The 15,543-nt window shown below is 33.1% G+C and overlaps 2 protein-coding genes across 2 annotated transcripts; both read right to left on the bottom strand.

Annotated features, from left to right (window-relative positions):
* Positions 1-966: 966 nt before the first annotated feature.
* LOC108997348 (disease resistance response protein 206-like) lies at positions 967-7,690 on the bottom strand. The gene is made up of 7 exons (XM_035693787.1): positions 6,957-7,690; positions 4,132-4,242; positions 2,676-2,727; positions 2,421-2,503; positions 2,203-2,288; positions 1,804-1,852; positions 967-1,032 (listed from the first exon to the last, which is right to left on the bottom strand). The coding sequence occupies exon 1, from the start codon at positions 7,569-7,571 to the stop codon at positions 6,999-7,001; it is 573 nt and encodes a 190-aa protein (XP_035549680.1). The 5' UTR covers positions 7,572-7,690; the 3' UTR covers positions 967-1,032; positions 1,804-1,852; positions 2,203-2,288; positions 2,421-2,503; positions 2,676-2,727; positions 4,132-4,242; positions 6,957-6,998.
* Positions 7,691-12,440: 4,750 nt separating this feature from the next.
* On the bottom strand, positions 12,441-12,968 carry LOC108997353 (dirigent protein 5-like). Its single transcript, XM_018973565.1, has one exon. The coding sequence runs from the start codon at positions 12,966-12,968 to the stop codon at positions 12,441-12,443; it is 528 nt and encodes a 175-aa protein (XP_018829110.1).
* Between the last annotated feature and the right edge of the window lie 2,575 nt (positions 12,969-15,543).

Here is a 15,543-nt window from a genome sequence, read left to right as displayed (position 1 = left end):
GAAATATTTTAGGCATGAAAATATCTTTTAAAAATAAATTTATATGATAGAATTTGTTGTAATATATTAAATTATAAAATTATTTTTATATAAAATAAATTTAATATATCATATAAATTTTTATATAATTTATTTATAGTTATATTATTATTATATTTTTTTTAAAGAATCTCATGGAAAAGTTAGTGGAAAAGTAAGCTTGTACGAAGCCAAAGCGAATGGAAAAGAAAAAAAAAAAAACAAAAAAGTTCGGAGGTTGTAGAGTGGGATTTGTCTGCCTCCTTTTTGGACTTTTTGATTCTTTGTGAAAGGTCACATGGATGGGGGAGGGAGTGCCACGTCGGCTAAGTCTTGCCATATCTTCTATCTTCAGAACGCACTCTTCCCCACACCATACAAAAGAGAAGAACAATACAAAGTCCTTTCTCCTTTCTGTAAGACCTGCATTGACATTAAAACAAAAACGAAAAAAAAAAAAAAAACAAATAGAAATCCTACTACATGAAATGAAAATGGGGGCAGCACTGAATCATTTTGTCTCTGGGCTTGTATTTTACTCTAAAAAAAAATGGCTGAGAGTTTCTGACTTTGAGCCAATGAGCATATAATAACCTAAGCTCCATTTTGTGAAACCAGAAAGAGCCAACAAAGCCATAGAATTCTTGAACTTTGCTTCAACAATACATGAAGAAGGGAGCAACTATCAAACTGGGTTACTATGGCTAAAGGCTTGTGGCCTGGTTAGCATAACATAATCCCCAGCCTTCAAAATGGAGGTTTGGAGTTCGAAACTCCCCTCTAAAAAAAAATTGGTTTACTCTGATAAAGAAAAATATAATTATCACTGCTACAACAGTTCTTGCATGATGGGCATGGAGTGAATTTATGTTCTATGAGTCATACAGATTTTAACCCCTGATCAAGTAGAAAATGTGGGAACTTTTTTCTTTTTTTCTTTTCCCTTTCTTTCCTAAATTCTAGCTTACTACCTCAATCAATGTTACTAAGAACACCTCCAATGTATGCAATGACCTGCAAGAAGGAACAGAGGACTCTGTTAATTTCCTTATTGCATACAAAGAAAAGCACTTCCTTAGTGTATAAATAATTTCTAAAACAAGTATAATGCTTCCACCATTAAGATATAATAGTTGCAGTTGAAGTAAGCAGTGGGGTCCAAACTGTGGAAAATGTTTCATGCATGTTAGCAGATGCAACTAGGAAAGTCTCTGGGGGGAAAGAACTTGTCTGATTGTACAAGCATATTGTTCCACCATATGGGTCTCTTTAAGGCACGCACATGTACTCGTGATATAGTTGACTCATTTGTGGCTGATACATAAAAATTTGATAGTTGCATCGTTGGACTACAAGCCTCTCAACAAAAGAAGAATTCCGATGCCTGATTCCTTAGGCTAATCGGTTGGGTGGTTTTCTAATAAAGAAGTGATCTACTGGCTAGATTCTGTACGATGATATTAATGTGTTTCCAACAGAATAAATTATGGATATAAGCATGTGGATAGTTTTGTAAAAGTTTTTAGGATTTCTTGATGATGTCTTACTAGTCTTTATTGATGAATAATCTCACATTGTCTGTGAACTAGGTCTTGAACATGTTTATAAGGAATAAACAATATTCTCTTATAGAATCGGTTTTATGAGATGAGTTAGACCTTTTGAATTTCTTCAATCTCAAGTTAGGAGAAGGCTCATGGAATTTAACTTGGTGTCTATGCTTCTCACGAACGATATCACAGGGAGTTTGTAAGAGCTAATGAAGATTGAAAGCTAAAAACTAACCCTTATCTGACAAAAATATTCCGAGAATAGAACCACCCAAAACTGCAAGCTGCATGAGATAAGAATTTGTCAAATGCAATAGGCCCACATGCATCAACAGGTGCAAAAGAAAGGGGGAAGAGCTGATCTAATCTAGAAAAGGACAGAAATTGGAAACAATTGAAGTTGTCTATTAATTCCAGACCGCCCATGGAGACAGGCTTTTATGTCATATACATTGAACAATGGCTATTAATAAGAGAATATTCCATATTCCATACAGAATACAATTTGAAGTTCAATAGGCATTGCAAAGTTATAGCTAACTTCTAATTTGTAATTGACTTGCACTAATACTGAGTGCTAAATCATGATTATGCCTCCGAAGCTTTGTATTCATATAAAGAAATAGAAAATTACCAAAGTGGCAACGCCATGACTAGCTAGTGCTCCCCCATTGACTCCAAGAGGGGAAGATGCTGCAGCATAAGACAAGAAAAACCAAACTACAGAAAATATAGACATTGTTAAAGTTGTATTTTCTGCTTAATCAAATTTCAAACGTTTTATTATGTATTTCATCCTATTTTGATCAAGTTCACTGCATATTATGGCCAAGGAAAATGGTCTCCACTAACCTATTATTTACCTCCTGTTCATCTTCTGCTTCTGGACTGCCACTTAAGGTGACATCAAACAGGGTTGAAACCCCAAAATACACCTATATCAATGACAAGAAGCACACCGGCACAGCTTACTTCATCTGCCAATATGTTTTCTAGAATTCTAATGGTTGCTACATTGCCAATGTGATATAGATGCTTGTTTATGAACATGTCGCACAATTCTTTCTTTCCAGCTAAACATAAAACGAGGAAAAAAAGGAAACTTACCAAGAGGAAAACTGCAGCAATCTCATCAACAGGCAAATCAGTCTCACCAAACCTGTGATCAACAGACCATATTAGTGCCACATCTAACAACTTAAAAGGATCATTTTCAACTAAAGGTCATATCTGGCAGATTTGAGTAAATTATGCTACGGATCATACTTTCCAACCAATTTCCAGACACAAATCTTCCAAATTATTAAAAGATACATTTCTAGCTTAGAAAGCTATTTTCAGGATGACTGCCTGCATTTTATACACATTTACTGAAAAGGGTCGCCCAAGAACAACGGATATAATGGTCATTTCTCTGCAACAGAATTGGATGAAAATTTCAAGAAAAGTCCTGAATAGTAGGATTTCATCAACATAGTGGAAAGTTCGTCCAAGAACAACAGATATGATGGTCATTGCCCTGCCCAAGTAAACAGAAATCTCTATGATTTTGAAGAAGGAAAATGTACAATAACCAGTCCTTGATGGTGCGACAATTTGTCAATTTGATAAGATATCATGAAGATGCAAATTTAAGATGACTTTTTTTATTCATAAAAATATAACACTGCTTCATTCAATGAGATTAGGACTGCTGTGCATCTCTACAAATCATGATTAAATTATTTAGCCATTTGAAAAACTAACAGCACAAATATTTCAAAATCAATGCCTCACCCTCCACCCTATTCTTATGGTGGGAGGAAGTGCCATTTGAGAAATAACTCATTGGCACAAACAAGAAACAGCAAAAAGTCTTTTTAGTCTTTGATAAGTAAGAAAGAGCAAAAAGCTAACATTGCAAAGGGCATCTAAATCACCCTGAATAAACAGAATAACATACGAAAGGGCACCAAAAGTCCCAAAAAAAAAAAACAACAGCAGCAGAGTTCCTAGCTGCTAGAAGTGCCTGCACAGAACATTAAAATTATTGATCAATTCCCTCTTTCCACAATAAAAAAAGGTCTTGTCTCCCAGTTCCCAAAAAAAGATCAGCAAGAATGCCTGCAATGGAAATGCATTGATAGTGTAATTGTGGGAGGTGCACCATTCCTATTAAGATGGAAATGAGTGGTTTGGATTTTGGATTCAGAGATGAGTTGAGATGGTTTATGAATAGTAAAATAAAAGTAGAATTATTTATTATATTTTGTGTGAAAAATTAAAAAAATTGTAATAATGAGATGGGATGAGATGAGTTGAGGTAAGTTTTGAATGCAAACGAGTAAATCAATTTTGGTAACATTCAACAAAAGACCTAAAGATTTTACATGCAACCACCAAAGCAAAACCTATGCTAATATCACCCAGGTCCCCTAACGAAGGGATTTGCAGCCACTGGCAATATCTGAAAGAGCAACTGCTGGTTGAGAGCCGTGAAGAGTGAGAAACCCAAATATCAGTAGATACTTCATAATACAACCGGGTGAATGATTGGAAGCAAGGATATCTGTAGATACTTAACATTCCCTTCTTTGCAAGTGATTTGTATGAAGCACAGCAACAGTCCATCACAAGCGTTGATTCTATATTCAGTTTGCAGGTCATGTAGTCAAGAGTCAAGACACCTTAAATCCTGTTTCAAAATAAAAAAATCTCCAGTCAGTCAACAGACATAACAAGAAACCAAACCTGACAATCATGATCAATGCAAGCAAACTAGAAGAACAAGGCGCACGCGCCAATGTGATGTGTACATGTAAATGTTGTACCATTTGCGGGTGTGTGAATGGTTTAGTGCAGTTAACCTCGATATTGAAATGATATGAATTGATATATAAATAGTAATATTTTGTTAATTGTGTTTGAATGTAAATATATTAAAATATGTGTTTAAATATATAAAATAGTTTGAGATGAATTTAATTTTTTTGAAAAAAATTAAAAAATAATAAGTCCAATAATAATTAATTTAAAATAAATTAAGATGAATTGGAATGGTTTTAACAATCAAACAAACCGAGACCACCAGAGACAGAAATCACGGAAGTCATGGGTTGAAAGTATAAATTTGTCCGGCCTCAACTTGTTCTTAAGGTGTCGGATCTAACGTCCCAACATTGTATATCAGAGAGAGGCAAGCAGGACGGAGCAAATCTATTACGTATCAATCAATTAGCCAATCTAAACAATAATGAAGACTAAGGGCAGGTTTGGAAGTGAAAGAAAGGTATAAAATTTTTATTTCATCTCATTTTATTATTATATATTTTTTAAATTTTTATATAAAATATAATAAATAATTTAATTTTTTTAAATCTTAATTCAATTTTTTAAAATTTTAATATAATATTAATATTAAAACATAATATTTTAAACATTAAAATAAAACATAAAATTTTTATTTCATTCTTCAAACCTGTCCTAAAAACTGTTAGAAAAGTGGCTCACTTCCTATTTCAAAGAGAGAGTATTTTTTCTCTGCATGCATTAAATGCAATCAAAAAGAGAGACCTATGGCTTCTAGGTGTAAGACTTGATTTGCTAAAGTTTGTCATGTTTTGTCTAGACTCTATCCTCACCTCCAAAAATATGCAACTCTCATTTAAAATAAAAAAAAAAATGCAACTCTCGTCTATAAGATCAGCATGCATCTTAAAGTTGAGAATGGAGAGAAAAGTGAGAAGAGAGCTGATCAAGATCAGATATTACGTTAGTCAATTGAGTATTTTCTCTGTTGTGAGGCTTGGGTCTATTGAGGCTTTGGATTTGAGTAATTTGTTACCACTCTTTTGCACCCTATTTTTTGATTAGTGAATTTTTTTTGAGATTGTCTCTGCTAATGGATGTAGGCTATTCTTCAAGCCGAACATTTTAAATCTTGATATATTGTATGATTGGTAAAATTTACTTATTATCTTTTCTACTTCTCGACCATCTTAAAATCTCTAATTGTCACAACAAACTAGTATCAAAGCGTTTGTGGAGGTTCTTTTCTTTTGAGGGATGGTTATTGCAAATTTTGAAGTATAAAAGTCTGATGGTCTTTGACCTACGGCGCATCAAGATGTGTGCTTTGTTGTAACAACAAAATTTGGCAAAGATTTTGGATAACAAGATGATAGAGGAGTCTTCTACGTTAACAAAGGAAGATCTAGCAAAACTTGAAGAGAAGGTACGTAGTGCGATTTTATTATCTCTTTCATATGGAGGTTTGTGAGAAGTTGATGATGAAGATACAACCACTGGATTTTGGAAGAAGCTAAATGGTTTGTACATGAAGAAGTCACTGACTCACTCACCATTTATATTTAAAGCAACAATTGTATACTCAAAATGAAAGAAGGTACACCTCTATCTAAGCATCTTAATAAATTTAATAAAAATATTATGGATCTAAGAAATATTGATATAAAACTTGGTGGAGAGGATCAAACTTTAATTATGTTGTGTTCGAATTAATGGCTTTTATTCTAATTGACGTGTAAGGTTTCTAGTTAATTGTGAATTGGATGTGTAAATAAGTGAAATTATAAATAGATTTCTTGAACAAAAAATTAAAAGGTTTTGATTCAATTTGAATTACATGTGTTAGCTAGGAGAGAAAATGGTTTTGGCTACGATTGGGTAGTGAAGTGATCTCAAATAATCTGTAAATAGTGGTAAAAAAGTAGTAAAAAGTTAATAAAATTTTGAATAGTAGTAAATAATAATAATAATTAGTAAAAAATATGTAAAAAATAATAATAAAATATTAAATAATAATAGAGTGACGTCAGTGGAGTGATCTGTCTACTATCAGTCAACTTTTGAAGGCAGAGCCTAATTCCTAAGTAGTTGTAAAGCATGCTTTTGTTAGTGGCCCATGCTTTCTAAGAGCGGGCATGGCCCAATTACAAAATTAATGTTTGCGAAGTTTTGGGCCATAATAAACAAAAGTTGTATGGGTCATAATGAAGGCCCAATCTTTTGTATTACCAAATGTCGTTCTCAAAGTGATGGAACATTAATATAATATATTAATAGAAGGGACAAGACTGAAACGTCTTTAGAACTTCAATCAAAAAACATAAAAAGATCAAATAAAAAAAAAAAAAAAAAACATTAAAAGACCAATAAGAATATCACACATCAATAGACAATCTGTTATTCAATATCGATGATAATTGATAACTATTTCATGATACAAAAAGATTAGGAAATCATGAAAAGAGTTATTAATTAACCCAAATTGGATAGAAACTGATATTGATCTTGATCAGTACTACTTTAGAATTAAATCCAGATTTCAATGAAAAAGGATATTGATGAAATGGAACTACTAGAGAATGAGTAATGCAGAGATCGAACCGGCCACATGCATGCATCATGGCTCGCAATCAAATCATGTTGTCACCAACACTCGTACAACTTAATATCAACACGAAGCCGGAAATAAACTTCACCCTCAAAGGCATCAGTCATCAAAGTGGCTATCCCTCTAGACATGAAAAAATCACCAGTGCCACCAACCACTGAAATATCCCTAGTCTTGTTCATTATCGGATCTGCTCCGGCAAAGTTTATGCTCCCCTTATGCTGTGTAGAGTTGAAAACAAATGAGAACCCAAGCCATGATGTGAAAATATCCTTTTGGTCGTAAAGATAAAACCCTTGGGCACGACCAACTGGGGTTGAGTGCAGATTGTTGTCCAAAGTAATGGGGTCGTCGAACACAACCAAGTCACCAAAATGGTTCTGTCCTGCCATTATAGTCCTGTTGGCCCAAGCTGGTGCTCCTACAATCGCTGAAGTTGCATTCTTCGAGTTTCTGCCATTGAAAAGAATGTCATGGAAATAGAAAACCAACCTTTTACAAGGCAGTCGAGCCTTGATTTTCCCGGCGGGTGCAGCGGTAGTACTGGATACAACGAATAGAAAGATCAGGAGGAAGAGAGCTAAAAATGGAATATTTTTAGACTCCATTACCGTTAGCTAGTTCAATGGATAATGGGTTAGAAAGAACATGCAAGAAAGTAGATCATGCTTCGAGGGGACTGAGGGACTAACATTATATATATATAGGATTAAGTAGACGTTACTATCGATTTCAAAGAGGCGTTATAAATCTTTGGTGAAAAAGAGATCATTAATTTGACAGAAAGAGAGTTAAGTTAATTATATATCCTGATCTGACCTATTATTTCTTTGTTGCTTCATTTCTACGAAAAGCGTAAAGCGAATTATGATGATCATAATGTATAGTTGCTGTTGATGTTTGGTTGACTGTCGAAGCTCCACGTTTTATGAATAATCATAAAGTGATATGAAGAAAATTAGGTCGGATATTCCCATCAACCTGATTGGTTTGTCTTACCCTCTTAGTTTTAGAAATGAGAAATCAGTTGCAACTGTGAGTCTATAAGTGCTGCACAATTATTTTTAAAAAAGTAAATAAATACGAGATTTACATATAAAAAATTAATTTTTTAATAATAAACTCTATTTTTTTTAAAACGATTGTACGATGTTTATACACTTCACGATTATATATAGCATTACTCTTTAGAAATATTCATTTCTTTTCAATCCTCTTAACCACTTTCATCAATAACTCTATTCAAAAGCTGTTACACCACATGCATGACAGTATTATCTATAGAATAATTTGATTCGTAATATTTAAGTTTTAAAATTTGAATATTATAAAGTAAATTATGTTATATATATGTATGATGTATGGTGTAATGACATTTGAATAACATTTATCAACTACTTTTTTATTCATAATTTTTTTTTCTTATAACAAAAACTCGGCCAATACTTTAATTATTAATAAAATTGAAATTCCGTCCCACTTTCTAAAAATAAAAAATACGTCACTTCAACTTGTACCACCAACCTTAGGTTAAAAAGTCCAAGTAGTCGCTGAACTAATAATTTAATAGAGCCATGCAATAGGACGGCAATTGGTACTGTACGTAAGAACTAACTATCAATCAGGCCAACTACAAAAAAGTGAAAATTATTGCTGCACTTTCTAGTTGGAATCATGCTTTGGCTCGTTTGAGATCCCCTTAATTAATTTCTTCCACCACCACCACCGAAAGAATTAATTAATATACGGGTAAAAAAAAAAAAAAAAAAACAGTTTAAGCATATATAATTTTTAAAATAAATTAAAAAAATACCATTTAAAAATAACCCACTCCTTCTCCAGTCATTTTTAACAGGCTTGACGTGTTGTCCACGACTGTCATTATAATCCAGTCCTCCGGCCACCTTATTGAGCTCGACCTCGCCGCCATCTGTGCGCATAGCCTCCGATCCGCCGTCATCATTGTCATTTGTTTCAATTTCTTGCGCTTCTAGCCATTTCCAGGCTTTCAGTGGGGCGGGTCATTGGAATTTGGTGCGGTCATCTTGAGCCGGGCCCGATCGAACTTTGAGCCCAAGCACAACTTAATTGTTGTGAAGAGAAATATCTTAACTATAAAAAAATTATATAAAAATAAATGTATAAATTGATGTTAATTAATGTAGTCCGTCAGATTGTAAAGTTATTTTATAATTAAATAAATAAATTTTGATGTGGCAAACGGTCCAACTACTGATTTTTAATAGTGAATTAATATATACCAATACCTGTCACATTAGTGAATGCTATATTAATATTATATTTAGAATAAATTTATTTGCAAATTTGAAAATTGACACAATAACAGACTAATTAACTTGCTAGTGACGTGAAAGCTCTAGTACAATAAATGATACGTTTATATGTCTGCAGATTTGCAAATAACGTAAGCCTTACATTTTACATTTATAGGTAGCAATTAGACTTATTCGAGGTAGGGATCTTATAAGTGGAAATCTGTTTATCTGTCTTATTGCTTGAAGAACAGAAAAGGAAAAAAAGAAAAAGAAAAAGAAGATTTACGTACATGCATGCTCAATTATATTCAGGTCATCGGGTGATAGAAAAATATGTAGAACGTTCAAGACAAGTAATCACTTTTTTGAAAGCAAAGCAATGAATCAAAGTTTCAATCTTGATCTATACATATATAGATCCTAAATTTGTAAAAATAATTTTTTGATATAGATATATACATCATACAACATGCTTTGCATGGAGATTAATTAATACGATAATGGGTATTAATTAATGGAATCCATGCAGTCGAAAATTGGGCTGCTAGCTAGCAGCTTTAATCTTATTCTTTGTCATTGTAAATGATGTCACGGAAGTATAAGGTTATAAAAGTACCGCGTGCATGGTCATGCTAGTGTTTCTTGCCTGCAATGAACGCCGAAGATTATATAGAGCTAACATCATGAGGGAATGAAAAACAACGGTGCCCCATTAGTTATTATTTCCTAAAAGATACATGAAGGGAAGAGAGAGTTTCTAATTGAGAAATGCTTTAATCACAAAATGATTATATAAAAATAAACTCACAAAATAACGTGACTTGATGTAGTACGCGGTTATAATAGATCGTAAAATTACTAATTTTATCGTAAAGTAGATCTAACGGATCGCAAGAAGTCACATTATTTTGTGAGTTTACTTTTGTATAATTTCTTTATGTATGTAACATTTCTATTTCTAATTCAGGTATACGTATATAGATATATGAATGAAGATATATAGGACGTACATTCTAGGTATACTCTCTTCTTTGTGTGCTTTTTTGGAAATATATGTCAAACTAAGAGCATTAATCATTAACTTCGATCTCTTTTGGTACTTATTACTTGAATTAATTAGGCTTGTGAAATTAATTACAACCCGCGTTCTCTCTCTCTCTCTCTCTCTCAATGCCAGGGCAACAACTAAATATATAATATCCGTCGTAAGTTCTAATTAATTAAAGAATTTTAATGAGTTACTTAATTAGCCTCCCTCTCAATGCGCGCACTTAATCTAGCATGCATGCATGAGTAGTACTACTATCTGCATGCACCAAGACAAAGGATAACTCGTCGATCGACAACAACCTTTTGCAAAGTTGAAGTGTCAGGGGGCATCACCGGCCAGCTTCCATATATATACCCCGCTATATTCAATCATGTTCCATGCATTTTGTCATGATTTCTTATGTTGTTAACAGATTTATCTATTATTTTCCTGATATATAACATTCATTATATAACATACACACACATATATATGAGTAATTCTACATACAACCGTGAAGTATATAACCGTCGCTTAATCGTTTTGAAAAAGAGTGGGATTCACTATTAAAAAATTAATTTTTTTCATGTAGGTTCCATGTTTTATTCATTTTTTTCAAAACGATTACGCGACGGTTATGCAATTCACGGTTGTAAATATCTTTTCTCCATATATATAGCCTTGCTAAGTCAAGAGTAGCCAGCTTGGAGCATATTGAGAAAGAATTAGCTGATGCATGCATGTATATATATCATGTATACGTGATGAGGATCATGTCTAAATTGATAAGAGATATGATATTAATATAATTAGATATATCTTCCTAATTATTTATTATAATAACAGGATGATCATGTGTTGCAGTTTGTATATATTAATCATCACGTACATATATAACGTACTGAAATGATCTTCTTAATTATTGAGAAATATATATAATCAAAATATTTCTCATATATATATATATATGAATGCCCTTTAATTAATACACCACTTTAATATGCATGGTTAGATTACTACAAGAAAAACGAGTATTTGTAACTGATTATTTGCGACAAGAATGATTATTTATGAAAAAAATAGACTCATTTTGACAGAAAATAATTTATAATGATTAAGTAGTTTTCTTATAGTAAATCTAGAATTGGCAACCAATTAAAATTAAGTACGTACTGGCCGGAATGGGGACAATTAAAGAGACGTTGCAGGATTACCAATTAATTTACACTACTACATGACGATTTTGGAGCGTAATTAATTTCTCTTACCGACTTAGATTAAACATATTATTTTTTAAAATTGGCCACCAAAACTGGCATGAGGACAATTGAACAGACGACGAACCTGGATTACTAATCAGCGCCGGTTCTTGACGATTTTGGAAATTTTTGTTGGAACCTTTTTATGTGGAGCTTGGTTTTGTTTATGATGGTTCAGTAGATAAACTGATTCGATAGGATTTGTTGTAATTTTTAATAAATTTTCAATGAAACTTGGATCATGGAGCGGAGGCTAGCTAGCTTGGTCTGGGGGCCGTGATCAATTACCCAGAATAATATTTTCGAGAACGTAAGTACGTATATTGTTGAACCATGTAAAAATTGTCGTATGTGATTAATGATTCTATTTTTCTTTTTTCTTTTCTCTTATCGTTTCTAACAATTTGTAAACATGTTTATTTAATTACATTATACTAACGTCAGCTAATATAATAAGTATTATTATTTTAATTATTTTCAATAATTATAATGAGTCTATAATGGAATGGGAAAACTCTTAACTAAATCGACTTATAAATAACAAAACTTTTTACTAAGAGAGCAAAAGAGAGTTCAAGTCAACACTGTAGGAACTGTGTTGTACGTAATTAATGAAGGTTAAATAGTTAAATTCATTTAAACCCTAATAATTCGTTTAATCTTTGTGACAAATGATAATTTATCATATATGGGATCAATTAAGTTCTAATATTTAATTTAAATTCGAGGGTTTCAACAGATTTTAGAGATAATATTGGCCCTTCATTTAAAATTTTGAAAGGTCATGAGAATTCTGCAATATATATTGAGGGCAAGCTAGGATTAATTTATTTTTATTATTGAGGGCACAGTGCTAGAAGCATGCAGTAATTGAAAAATTAAGCTTCTTGCTCACATTAATTCCATGTCTATTTAATAACATTCGTATAACTTAATATCCATCTTGAGGCGAAAATAGAAGTCGCCCTCAAAAGTGTCAGTCTGAATCGTCACGATCCCCCGAGTCATGAAAAAGTCTCCTGTCCCACCAACCACTGAGAAATCCCGACTCTTCTCCGCCATCAAATCTGCACCCATAATATTTATGGTGCCCTTGTGCTGGCTCGAGTTGAAGACCAAAGTGAAGGCAAACCATGCATTGTAACCGTCCTTCTTGTTGTAGAAATAGAACCCTTGCGCTCGTGCAACTGGCGGAGACAGAAGATGGTTGTCTGCTGTAACTGGATCATCAAACACAACCAGCATGCCAAAGTGGAAATCGCCAAGCTGATCTATCTGGTTTGCAACCATGGCCGATGTTGCGTTTGCAGCATCTGTACCATTGAAGAGAATGTCGTGGTAATAGAGCTGGAGATGCTTGCATGGTTCTCGATGTCTCATCGACTTTCGAAATGCCAAAGCAGATTGGCTAATTGCAAGGATGAGAATAAGGAGAAGCATGAAACAATGTTTCTCTACAGTTAGCTGCCTCATTGTTGTTTTTGGGTTATGGATTGTGTTGGAGAGAGCCATCTTAATGAAGTTAATTTATATTGACCAGCTTCTTGTATTTAGGCGGTAGAATTTGGAGTACATGCATACTGCATCCACACTTAACGATGAACACTGATTTGTGGGTATCTTTCCAATCAGATACCCTCAGTTCTTTTTTTTCTTTTCTTTTTAATTTTAAGAGGACTGAAGAGAAATAATCCTTTTTTTCCACCCTTAAAAACAATGAAAGTTGCAAGAAAATTTTAAAGCCAAGCTTTGATACATATGAAAAAACTATACTAATTACGAGCAATTAGGCTCTACCGTATAAAACAATGAAAAAACCTATCAGCAAGTAGGACAAAAAAGCAATGTTTCTTCAACCAATTTGACTCCATAAAAACTATTCTCAGAAATTGGTATTTGGAAAAAAAAGAAAAGAAGAAGAGTAAACTAGTGACGCCTACGTACAAGTATCAATTACCGATAACAATGTAGACGGCCTCAGTCTTACTCCTCAATCATTACCGATATGGGTAATGGTTGTTTCAGAGATGGCCTTATTCCAAAAGGGTAGCCCATTCTTTCTTGCCTTATGGACCATCAAGATTGCATGGGCTAGCCGAATGCAAATGCCTATTCAAATTTTATCTGACTTTTATTAAAATAGTTTGTATTGAAGTAATCAAAACTTTAATACTTCATTTTTGAGTTATAGTAAAGTCAAACTAGTCTCCAAGTTTGGAGTTTTACTGTTCATCTCCAAAACAATTTTTTAATCTAAAAATATTCTCCAAATTCTACTGTTCAATTCCCCTTTTACTCTTTTTTTTTTTTTCCTACTCCTCTAGTTGAAGTGTATTTGTTAGATAATTAGGTTAAGGAAAAAAATAGTTAGGAAAAATTAATTTTAAGAAAAAATTAAATTATTAATTAATATATTGAGTGTATTTACAAAAAATATATAAAAATTTTAAAAAAATTATTATTAAAATATATAATATTATATTATTATTTTGACTTTAGGATAGATAATCTAATGTTGATTAATATCTCTAATGGCTTTGACTTCAGCCAAAATCTCAACTTTTAGTCAAATGTTGGACTTAGTAATGGTTAGACCATAACCAATGCTCTCAATCCCACGTTTCACACTCCATTTGACGCAAGCCAAAACTCAAAGTTGAGTATTGGGGTCCTTCCTCTCAATTGTTCTATACTTGTAGTTAGCTTTACTCAATCTTTATCTAGTTTATATACTGACATATAAACCATTAGAACTTGATGAAAAAAATGGAATCACTTTTTATGGACTCGTTGAAAATAATTATGATCTAGTTCATGGCCTGTTAGAAGTAGAAGGCACCTTGATGGGATCCTCACGAACAGTAAAAGATTGCACTTAGTTTGATAATGATCAAGTGACATTGCTTCTTTGGCCCAAATCAAGGAATCCCTTAGATCATATGATGTAAAATGGATCTTGTTCTATCGTTGATCAGAGATTTCTCTATAAACAATACGAATCAAAGTTTGAAGAAGAGGAACAAGAAGGAATCCTCGAATGGCAATAGATTGATAAAGGTTGTGAAGATAGCCATTAGAACCATGATGCATGGCAAATGATTGATCATTCAATACCTATAAAAAACAAGCAGCTAAAGGTATTAGAATAATGGAGTACATCATATTCAATTAAAAAGGCTTTGCAATTCTTATCATCAATGGTAAAGTATTAGAAGCCAAAAAACTAATTTTACCTTTGTCTTTGCCAATGTTGAGTACGATGAGTTCCACAATAGGTAGTGATCTGCAAATATTTAAGGAGGGAGACTCCGACTGTACCCTCATTAATCTTCCCAAAACAGGCTGTACAAATGACTAAAACAAGGACCATGATTGGGGCCTTGAATTGTGGCTATATTGGTTTTCAATCCGATTTAGACGAAATGCAATGGAAGTAAAAGGCCAATTACAAGATCCCCGACTTTTTCCACAAGAGTTATGGCAAATGGGCCTTTCTTTGGGACAAGAACTCCAAGCACAAATGCACCAAAAAGTGCATGAATTCCAATGGCATCAGAAGCAAACAAACTGCAGCTAGAGTACTATCACATACATACAAAACCAGACCAGCCCACAAAAGAAAACCCATAATGAAACCAGGAGAGATCAGTAGTGGTCATTGCCAGAGAAAGCAATGAGAAGAGCATGTAGATCAATCCATGCAACCACATTCAGCCAACATTATTGGAGCATGAACTACAACAATATACATCAACATAGAATACACAAAAACGAAAGCAGTCCATCGTTAGTGAAGAAGGATGATCTTGTCATTTATATTTTACTTTTGCTAAGTTGTACATTAGTAGGTCAATAATGTACATAAAAGGTAATTATATCCTGCATAAAACATGGAGATTTGTTGCATACTACATGGAGGAATATCTTGCATAAAACATGGAGACATGTTGCACACTACCAAATGATGGTTGTCTTCTTGTGTTAATAGTTAGAAGACTTGTTTTTTTGGCAATTG

The sequence above is a fragment of the Juglans regia genome, chromosome 9 (genome assembly GCF_001411555.2).
Source record: "Juglans regia cultivar Chandler chromosome 9, Walnut 2.0, whole genome shotgun sequence".
Taxonomy (NCBI): domain Eukaryota; kingdom Viridiplantae; phylum Streptophyta; class Magnoliopsida; order Fagales; family Juglandaceae; genus Juglans; species Juglans regia.
This window is presented reverse-complemented; position numbering and strand designations above follow the sequence as displayed.

What these genes read in the sequence shown, in the direction of transcription:
- LOC108997353 (XM_018973565.1), bottom strand. Translation starts at nt 12,968, where the DNA reads ATGCTTCTCCTTATTCTCATCCTTGCAATTAGCCAATCTGCTTTGGCA.
- LOC108997348 (XM_035693787.1), bottom strand. Translation starts at nt 7,571, where the DNA reads ATGGAGTCTAAAAATATTCCATTTTTAGCTCTCTTCCTCCTGATCTTT.